Source organism: Acanthisitta chloris, unplaced genomic scaffold (genome assembly GCF_000695815.1).
Source record: "Acanthisitta chloris isolate BGI_N310 unplaced genomic scaffold, ASM69581v1 scaffold774, whole genome shotgun sequence".
Lineage (NCBI taxonomy): Eukaryota > Metazoa > Chordata > Aves > Passeriformes > Acanthisittidae > Acanthisitta > Acanthisitta chloris.
The window spans coordinates 68678-80033 of record NW_008670767.1 but is presented as its reverse complement, the minus strand read 5'-3'; the positions used below and the strand labels follow the sequence as shown (position 1 = coordinate 80033).

Genomic DNA, 11356 nt, shown 5'->3' with positions numbered 1-11356 from the left:
AGATTTGGGATTACTAGACTTAACATTACTGATAACACTACATACACAAAGAAGCAGATTTGTTTCATCTTCCCAGGCAGACAAGACAAGCAGTTCATGCAGAACATTCATGATTTTGTCATAATTAACTGCATTAAATGTTTCTTTTTTTTTTTCCTACGGCCTTTGGCTCTAAGCGTATAAAACAGGCACAGGTACATAAAGAAGGCTTAAAGGACTTTATTTTCACGTTATCTAGAACAGATTTTACTATTATTTTTTGGTGATTTTTATCTTGGGTTACACTTCTATATGTCAAGATTGGGAACAGTACAGTAAGGCCATATTCTGCAGAGCATTTAATTCCTTCTTACTGTTTCAGTATCATAGATGTTTAAGTAACAAACAGCTGGAACAGAACAACACTGAGGAGGATGTAAGCAACAACATTGGCTTTTTTACTAAGGTATGTTTAATATCCCCAGTGTTTGAAAAATAGCTATATATGTATTGGATTATTGTAGTTTTGCATAATCTACTGACTATCTGGATACATGAAATGGTGAAAACCATTTCTTTTTATTACCTTGACACGGCGGTCGATCTTATAACAGAAAGCTTCATTCCAGACAGGGTTTTTGCTATTCCTGATGGTTCTGGTCCGAACCTTCTCAGCTGAGGCAGTAGGCAGCCACAGTGTCACATAGCAGTCTGAAAGGGTGACTGTATAAGAAGATGATGAGCAGAGTTAAAGTGTATCCAGAGAAAGAATTACCGCACACTGCACATTCAACCCTAACAGACAAAGATAGCACAGTTGGGATTTTCTTCCTAAAATATACAGGGAAAGGAGTAAACAACACAATGAAGCACTTACAGGAAAACAGAGACATCCTCACACATTTGCCATGCTCATTTCCACCTTTTCACTTGTAGTCAGACCTACGGTTTTTAGAAAATATTACTTTATATCTGAAATAGCACTATACTCCACACGCAGTACATGCACACATGGAGCACATGCTGCATTTGGCTTCATATTCATGACTATCCAAATGACTGGGACAGGCAACACACCTCACAACCTTCACTCTGCGCTGTAGAAACACTTATTTTCTAGAATTTCTTCCCCAGATTTGGTCTCTTAGCTAAACTAAAGCCTTTATTAAAGAGCTGGTTTAAATGAAGAAAACCAGAATTTTTTACCAAAAAGTTAAGTGTTCTCCTATCAAAGATGAGGTGTTTACTTTCTCTATGACAAATCACAATGTACCAATTCCATATTCATTCATATATTTGTCAAAGTTTTTAGAAATTGTGTCTTTCTCAGCAATTCTTTCAGACAACAGAATCAGTTTTACCGTTATGATTAAATTACTATGCGTTCAATTTCGTCCTACTACTCTATCTGCAGACTGGAAAGATCCTGCCATCACTCATGTCTGGGGAAGGAAGCCATGATTGCCAAGAAAGACATCAGCTTCTTCCATATTCTGAGTCCTCAAGTTTGCAGGGAGAATCCCAGGGAGTGATACTTGCTGAAGCATGATACAGGTGCCTATGGCCTTTCTCTCATACCTGTAAGGTAATCTCCCTATTTCGCAGTAGCAATGCTCAACCAGTCATCTGGTTCTTACAGCAACCTTGTGAGTCAGAAGAGGCAAATAATTCAACCCACAGTCAATGCCTGCATCATGCTCAAAACGTGTAACAGTGTTATTACATCATATTAAGAACAATTACTTCATGTTTTTCATCTTTATCTTTCAGTACTGACTGCAGACTTAGGTTTTTCTACCAGCCAAGTTGTGTAGTTAAGATTGCTATCACAATCAACAAAATCTTGATAATGACTGTGGGAAGGAAAGCTCTTCCAGAAAGTGGCTTTAGCCACACCTGATCAGAAGAGCATGACTGATCAGATGTTCAGCAGATGCACAAGTGTAGGCAGATGAAAACATAAACAGTAAATGGTAATTTAATGCTACAGTTTTCATTTTCAAACGGCTTGAAACACAATGATGAATGACTTCACAGTGGCAATATAAGGATTAAGCAAATAAGCACTTTGAGAAAACTTCAATTACTTGGAAGGCTTGGTGGGATGGGGTTTTGAGCAACCTGGTCTCATGAAAGGTGTTCTGCCCATGGCAGGGAAGTTGGAACCAGATGATCTTTGAGGTTCCTTCCAACTCAAACCATTCTGTGATTTGCCCAAGATCCCATAATGCAGTCAGTGTCAGGGTCCAAAACACAGTCTAGATTTCCAGGCCCAAACCCAAACCTATTAAAATTATCTTGTTCTGAAACAACAGTTAGGAGGAATACTTTGGAAGCATGTTTATATTTTGCTAGTGAAATAAATAGGAACACAAGAATCAATGACCAAGAAAAAACATACACTTCAATAAAGAACATACACTTCACTAATGAGAAAATATGTTGGAAAAAAGTAAATTGACATAGGGAACACCAAGACTTAACCAGAAAAAAATGAAAAGGTAAAGTGGAGGAAATAAATGCTAACTCAGAACTGTAACAAGCAGCATCCTGTTACCACTACAAATAGGTAGAAAAGGGATATTTTCCCATCATTGAAAATACTGTGGTTTCAAGGAAAACTAGCTAAATTGTTTGCCTTTTTAATGCCTCAGAAAATGTAAAGACTGCCTGAAATATCAATCCCACTAGAGACAAACAATGGACTGGTTTTTCGCAATAATGTTTCTTCAGACAGCAAATTTTCTGTTGAAAAATACTCTTGCTGAAAAGCTTACAAATCTCTCCAGCAGATACACTTTAAAGCTATTCTTGTGAAGCACAAGCCCTGAAAATTTCAAGGGGATAGAGACATGATATTAATTTGTTCTTGAAACCAGAATACAAAGTACTAAAGCCATATGGTGTGACAGACTTGTCAACAGGTATAACGAAAAAAGACTGCATGGTTCACTGTTGTAAGGAGTGACTGTGAGCAAGTTGTTCCTGGGAAGGACAGCCACAAGGAACTGAAGCATAAGCAGTCTTATCTGCTGGACTACACAAATGCACATGCAATTGTGCATGCAGGTTTGTAGATGCAATTGCAGTGATGGCCTGGTCAGATCACATATTTGGTTGCTCAAAGCACCATTTAGGCATTTGAACACCTGGGTTTTGTCAAATAAAAAGTATGCATACAACTATAAGCCCACAGAGTGCATGCTTCTGTACATAAAAATAGGTCTTTAAGCTCTAAGAAAGGCAGAGCTTTACATTTTAGAAGATGCTCACACTTTGTCTAATGAACCAGAGGGAAAAATATACAAAAGAGACAGTAGCATTACATTATGAAAGACGCATGACTAAGTAACCCAGAATACTACAAGTAAGTGCAGCAGAGATTTGTTTCCTGATAGTATTCAGTCATTCAAAAATACTGTTGTTAACCACAATTTCCATGTGATGTAACCACATCCTTCCTGCCAGAAGGCATCAAATCCAAGCTCTAAAAGTTTTTCCTCTACTGTTGACCCAGCACACTAGTCAAAACCTCAAAATATAGAGTATTTTAACTAAAATTTACAGCTGGTTTTCCTAAAACTTTATGTGCTGCATGAATTTCTGAGTGTACCAAAAGAACATTGATTTTGAGCCACTTTCAGCAAGATTTTGGGGAATATATTGTGGACTTTTTCTCTTTGTTTTACATCTTTCAGTTTTGTCCTTGACATCTTTCCAGCCTCTTCAAACAGATTAAAACAGATTTAAAGAGAACACCATTCACATTTCCACATGAAAGTGATTTAATGGCATCATTCCATTTTGAAAGGCACCTGAATAAGTCTCAGTGCACCTAGAAGAGTGTGTTATTGAGGATCGGCATCTATGGAATGGAAGTTGTGAGAAAGGTCTTCAACGAATTGGAAAATTCAGAACCAAACCAGTCCCTCCCCCAGGTGAATCAGTGCCAGATCTGTACAGTCTCATTCTCCCACTGAGGATTTTAATTTTAAATTTGCTGCCATGCACTCTGGTTCAACAGGCTGATGCCCACTAGTCTGCAGGGGCAGAAAAGATGAATCATTATAGGGTTTCCACACCTGGATGTCACCAGACTCTGTAGACTTCCCTACTGCAGATATTTACTCTGTCCTCAGCTCTTCTCACTATTAACTCTTGTTCTGTGATGTGGCTATGACATTTTTCTTTTGTAGTCTCTATTCTAGATATCCTTTTCTCACTTCCTCTGACTTTAGCTCCTTTCAAGCTCTCACAGTAGTGCTCTGTTCATTTTTTTTCCTGACTAAAACTGCTCCATTCTCTAGGTTAAACAAATTCCCAGACACTGGAATTTATCATCACTTCTTGCATATTTATAAACTCTGCAGAAGTAATAGAATGTTTTTGCTTGTACTTCTGCTATTTTCATAGGCCTTCCTGCTACTGCTATTTTTACATCTGCATTACCAGTTGTCTCCATTCTTCCATCCAGAAATTCTGTGGGAAATACTCAGGTTTCTTACTTTAAAATACGATAAATTTCATTGTTTACAGAGCAGCCCTCTGACGAGCAGTTAAGTCTGATGTCAAAATGGCAGAAAATACTTCTTGTACAGTGAAGTATGAAAACAAGATATAAAATGCATCACCTCGGAGTCAGTCTCTTAAGTTTAAAGAGCAGAAAGCAGTGCTTCAGTATCAAAATAAAAATAATTCTTGCAAGCTTGCAGCAATACATCTTTTTTCTGCTACACAATTTGAGAATAATAACAGTCTAAATATTTTCTTTAAAGAGTTATAAGAAACATCCAACAATAGCAAAAGTACTCACGTAAGTCTGCCTTCCGGACATTCCTCACTCTTAGTATTTTTACAGTGAGCAAGTTGAAAGGAGATACTGGTGCCTACACAAAAATTCATAACAAAAATAGAAAAAAAGATGACATTATTATTATAGTCTGTAATCACAGACTACCGTAACCCTGAATTTATAGGAACATAGATAAAAGAAAGTTTTTAAGGTTGAGCCAATATGATTTTTCAAACCAACTGGAGTAGCTGGAAAAACATACACATTTTTGGACCAGAACTCTCATCAGATCTGAAATAGAAGCAACAGATTTCTAAATAACATGTCACTTGAGAACAGGTGCTGAGAGTTGGATTTGATAAAGATTACTTCTTTCTAACATCACTCGATTATTATCAAAATAAACGCTACAGCACATGCATGGATGTCCTCACCCTCTTACACACCACTGCCTGCAGTGGAACAGACTGTCTCTGGGACACCAAATACTGTCACAGTAGCTGTGCAAACAGTGTTGGTGCACGATAGTTGCTTAACTCAAGCTCCTGCAGCAGCATAAGCTCCTGCACACAGGCCTAAAATGCCAGAAATGCAGCTGACAGTGATGAGATATTTCTTATGAAGACTCTGATCCATCTCTGATCTTCAGCCCTGATCCCCAGTAGAAAGCTATAAAATTCTTCCCAGACATGATCTTGGGAATTAACTCACAACTCCACTAGATATTAGACACCTTGAACTCAGAGATATTAAGTTTATAATAACTCATAACTTCCATAGCTCATACTAATGTGTCTTCATATTCCTCAGACTATAAATTAACCCTTTCCCCATTTCACCTTGGAGATACCTATTTAACATATTTCTCTTCTCTCCCACACTAACATCTCATCTACTTCACAGATACATCTTTCTTGTAAAACCAATGTATGTACAGATATAATTTCTCTCAGCACTTGCTTTAATTGGTATTTAGCTTTGAACAGACTGATTCTGTCTTAGAATAGAAATAGAGTTTTTTGTGCCCCAAAACCTGTCTAATCTTTTTATCTCTACCAGTTGGTAAGAACAGATACTAAATCTACACATAAACCCACTCACTCATGCATTCATAGATATACTATACACTAATAAAGTTAATACAGTGTCCTAACACAAACACATTGGGTTTATTACTTTGCCTCAGAAGTGCCTGTATTTATCATAAGCAGCAAAAGTAAAAACCATGTACTGATGTTAACTAATAAAAGGTATCCTGCCATTACTTCCTTCATATATGCTACACATTTTGCAGAATGAAGTCTTTGTAGCAGTAACGCAAGGCTTATCCTGAAGGGTTTCACAATGCTGTGACAAAGAGTCAAGCAAGAGGGACCATGACATGGCATTTGACACTAAGACAATGTAATGAATCAGATCCTCGTCCTCACTAATGAAAACCCCAGCTACCCTGAAGAACAGCCTCCAAGAAATAGCCTGGGTAATCCCCAGCATATGCTCTTGCACTTCCCTTTGGGTTGGCAAAGGGCCTTAGGATGCAGAGGATGCAGAGAATGCAGAGTTGAAGGGCAGTGAGACAGCAGCAGGAGGGTTAGAGCAGTCACTGATAGGGGCACATATGTTCTACATTATCTGACCTGACCAAACTCTAGTACAGGGCACAGCTGTACAGTGCAGTTTGCAAGCCACCCCTTTGCTGTGGGACATTTCAGCTGTCTCAAAGAATATATCACACCTCTATTGGTTCCATTATCCCAAACATGGCCAGAAGGGAAACTTAGATAGGCATGCCTTGAATAAATCAACTTAGTACTTTTGGGGAAAAAACTCAACCAACCAACCAAGTAAACCAAAACAAACTGAAAAAAAAAAAAAAGATTACAGTCTCCAATCAAAATCAACCACAAGACATCATGCCCAGACTATATAACTGAAGTGCCAGAAATACTTTTCTATATGAATTACATGGAACTGGGTAAAACACAGAAGCACCTCCTAGGCAGAGGGACTAGCAGCCAAGGCTTGTCTATCCCTGCCAAATCTAGTGACATGTTTATGCTTGGTCCCTGCTTTCCCATCCCATAAATTATAAATGTTTTTGTCCTCAGAAGTGTTATTTCAACTGAAGAGGTGGAACATATATATCTTATCCAGGAAGGATAAGGCTTGCATTCCTTGAATACAAAAGAACAGACTTGAGCAGAAGTTCCCCATCCCAGGGAAGTGCTATTAACAACTAGATTTGGCACCATTTCAAGGGAATAACCTTTGCTCATGTCTTTGAAAACAAGCATCTAGGCCTTTACTTTGTGAATGCCAAGCGCATAGTGGTATCTCTCTGCAGCCAAATGGCACACAGAGATCGGAACTATGAAAGATATTTCTGTTCTCAGCTGTTCCTGCTACCTGGATGTACCTATTTATGAGTTCCATTCTCAGCTGTTACCATTTCCATCCTGGTGTATCTTACTCTCCAAACTTATGTAAGCAATTCTCAGTACTTCACTCTGGGTTGTGGAGTCTGTTCCCATACTGGAGTGTTGGAAGGCAGAGCTCCTATCTTTCAGGTGTCTAAATGCTTTGTCAAGTCTAGCTGTCAGCAACTTACTCAAAGTCACACAGAAAAACTGGAGGGACATATCTTAAACTGGATTATCTGCTAATAATTGGCAAGGACTTCCACATCCTTCCCTTTAATGTTCTGATGCCCATATCACAGACTGGGTAAGTTCTGAGATCAGAAGCCTCCCAGGTCAGTTATTACACACACTTCAACTTTCAGCTTCTGTATTTATTTCATCTGACACATGATTCTCACCTCGTAAACCGGAAACACAAGCCAGGCATTTTAATAATCACTTTTGAAACTACTTAAATATGAGGTTGCAGACGCAAGACTTGGTCACACTATCCTACGTCAGATAAAAACTCAATTAAGTTCTGTGACACACTTGTGCAATCCTTACATATCTAGTCCCAGGGAAGTCAATAGGAGTGTTCACATAAGTGAGTGCTCGTCCATATGAATGAGTTGCATAACTGGGCTCTAAAATAGCTCTATTTCAGTAAAATTCCAAGCTTAAAAGTCTGTCATAGAATTGTTTTCTTGAGGAGACTAGAGTGAAACTCATACAACATTTCCAAGTTACATCAAGAGAAAAGGCAGTTACCAAGGTGCATACCAATTTCAAGCAGAGCACTCTTCCCTTAAATTTTTCATCAAAAAGGAACAGAAATCTCATCATTACTTTAAAAACTATGAAGCTCAAAGAAGAAATCACTAACCCTATCAGGAAGAGTGGCAGGGCTTTAAAACACAGATCACTGCCTTGCTTCTGACCTGGGTCAGGTGTGTGGCACCTTTTAACTTCAAAGAGTTTTGCAGCTTCAAAGGCAGGTAGGATTTCATTACATTATTGTGTCTACCACCTCAGGCAAGGTCAAATACATAAGAAACACTATTTGTACTGCATATTTTGTATTGCTTTCACCCATTTTAAAATATCCCATAGCTGGGTCTTACTAAGTCAATAGAAGTCGCCGAGGTTGTTCTAGAATGAAAACAAGTGGAGCAACAGTGACTCAACGCCTGCTTCTTTCCAAGAGCTATGCAAAACTTTTGTGGCTTCAGACTGCAATTTTCATGTGTTATTTGTTTCTTCTCTTCCTGTTTGCAGCGCCACAGCTGGATTTGAGTGTTAGAATAAATCCAAATCTTAGAAGAGAAACTAAATCAAGCATTTCTACAGTTTGACATGGTTTTTTTTTCTCAGGTCCACTCTAGCCTTTATTAATTTGATATGGCACAGTAATCTGGGTGATGTAAAAAGTGTTACTTTTTCGACTGTCAGCATAAGGGCACTACCAAAATTTTCTCACCAAATATTTTGCATATTTCCTTTAATCTATATAGCCACTCAAATAGAAATAACACACATCCCAGAAATGATACAAAAGGAAAAATGAAGGAAAAAAGTTCAGGCCTTTCATGATATTTATCTCTGCGCCTCAAAAATTCAGGACAGAAAGAAGGGGTCTGTGTCCTACTCTTAATTCTATGTACTGTATTCAGGTCAGTTCTGCCACACTAAATACATCAAACATAAGAGGCACAATCTAAACACAGGGAACTGTACAGGCCTCACACCTAGGGACCTACTAACATTGTAAAAAGCACTAAGGATGAAAAAACACCATATTGATCCTCTAAACACAGGCTACCATTACAGGACTGAAAGTAACAATTACTATGGTTCTAGCTGACTTCTTAGGACTGCGAGACTATACACAGAGGCCTATAATTTCAAAAGCTAGTTTTTGAAGAAACTCTGCCAAGTCTTTGCTTTACCACAGAATTTCACAGTATTTCACTTTGAACAGGAAAGGTAAGTGGCTCTCAGGCACAATTGGGCATCAGATACTATCAATAACTGCAAATCTTCACAGACTTAATTTCCCACCATTTCAGAAACTTTCTGTATCACTCTGAACTCCCCACATGGAATCGAAGCTCAAAACAAACCAGGCTAGGAAACCCTCACGTTGCTGAAAGAGGGGCAAAAGCCCATCTTTCCAACTACAGATCCTGAGAGTTGCAACTGATGCTGACTAGACACAAACCCATTGCAAGTGTCTGAAGAAAGCCTCATCCTGTTGCCACTGCTCATTTGCTGGCTCACAGTAGTTTATCTGATGTATTTTCCTTTATGCTAATACCTCTTAACATAAATGTTTTCTAATTGCCCAGGGAGTCTTCATTTGCCTGCACAAAGAATTCATCCTCAGTTCAACCTTTACAAAATGCCTCTTGCTCTTTTTTCACTTTCAGAGCAGTTTGGGCACTGCTCCCACTCCCACTAGGCTTATGAGATCAGGCTTGTCAGGAGGCTGAACACAACATATTTACTGTAGTTTTACTTGTTCTGATGCTATGTTTTTAAATGCCATATTGTACAGAGAATTGCAAGCTCTACAACAGATCCTTACACTGCAAAGAGAGGCTACAAGGATCTAAGGCACTAAGATCAATTGAAGACCCATTTAAAGGGTCTTTTTATAAAGTAATAAACTATAAGAAAAGGGGGTGTTTCATCCAAAGTAGTCAAAACATTAAAAAAAGGAAGAATTAAAAAAATTAATGTAGGTGAAGTACAAACCAGCCCAGATACAGTGCAACACTCACATCATAAGCATCAGCCTCTAACAGAGGCCAGACTACCTAGAGCTTACAAAAAGCAATGGCAGTATTTCATCTACAGAGTGGAAGTCACAGCTCAGCTTTTCAATGCTCGGTAAAAATTGCTGCACATTTTTCCCCCCGAGCCATTGAATTCCTAACATTTTTTTCTGGTGACCTACAATCAACACTGGACAGCCTTTAATGAAGGACCAGCTAATTGGTACCTACCGTTCCCACCACTGGTGCTGAGGTGCCCGTAAAAGTCTAGGAAAAACAACACAAGGCAAAGTTAAGAAAACTAAACTACTTGTTAAATATTTATTTTAGACTGACATTTCAAAACATCTCACAATCATAGCCATATTAGAGCTATTAACAACACTCATTAGGTGCTTTACTGACCACCATCACACCATCACAACTCTGCCAGCTTCTTATTCTCTTGACATGAAGCATTTTATTTTTTTACGGACGACAACAAGCAAAGTTGTTAATCTTAAGGCATAGCTTGAAAATGCAGATGTGCCATGAGGTTCTATAAAAGGCTAACTAAGAAAGCCATTCTTGCAGCAATCCCTGCCCATATACCTCAAACCATTTGTTCTCCTCTGTGATCAACTTTGCTGAAATATCAGACAAATTTACCCACTTTATGCTTGTTTCTTTTGCTTACCTCATTTGAACTTAAATTTGATCCCATTGCAGCCCCAGTTGCATGTAAGTCCAATGTTAAAAGTTACCGAGTTGTATGGCTGGCAGGAACTCCTCATGCAGGTTTGCCCATATACCTCAAACCATTTGTTCTCCTCTGTGATCAACTTTGCTGAAATATCAGACAAATTTACCCACTTTATGCTTGTTTCTTTTGCTTACCTCATTTGAACTTAAATTTGATCCCATTGCAGCCCCAGTTGCATGTAAGTCCAATGTTAAAAGTTACCGAGTTGTATGGCTGGCAGGAACTCCTCATGCAGGTTAGGGGTGGAGGAATAGGCGTTTTATGACAAGGCTCTCCTGCCCCACCCCTTGATTATTTCCAGTCATTAGGCAATCCCCTCCCTGCTTCCTGCAACCTATTAGAGCACCTCACCTGAGTCAGCAGAATGAAGAGCAATTCCTTTCCTACCCACAGCGATGTTTGGGAAAGACACTGAAGCCCCTTTCTGACCAGGGTTTGATTTCTGGAAATGCTACTGCTAAGGAAAAGTTTTGTGTTTATGCAACAACTCTAATCCCCAAGCATAGTGCTTCTGACTAATCAAATCACAGCTCTCAGAGTATCTCTACACTGTCACCATCACACTGCAGGGTAGCAAAGAGAGATGTCAACAGCTTTTTTGCCAAGCATAAACTCAAATACCTGTACCAGTAGCACCATGAGGTTCAGCAAGGTAAGTGACTCCATT

The 11356-nt window shown here is 38.8% G+C and overlaps 1 protein-coding gene across 1 annotated transcript in view; it reads right to left on the bottom strand.

The window, feature by feature from the left end:
- LOC103801366 (cytosolic phospholipase A2 epsilon-like) overlaps nucleotides 1–10650 on the bottom strand; it is a 34030-nt gene extending 23380 nt beyond the window's left edge. Inside the window, exons 1-3 of the mRNA XM_009073779.1 lie at nucleotides 10624–10650; nucleotides 4793–4865; nucleotides 566–702 (exon numbers count right to left, since the gene is read on the bottom strand). Coding sequence (XP_009072027.1) covers nucleotides 566–702; nucleotides 4793–4865; nucleotides 10624–10650 — 237 coding nt within the window. The remainder of the gene's footprint in view (nucleotides 1–565; nucleotides 703–4792; nucleotides 4866–10623) is intronic.
- Nucleotides 10651–11356: the final 706 nt, after the last annotated feature.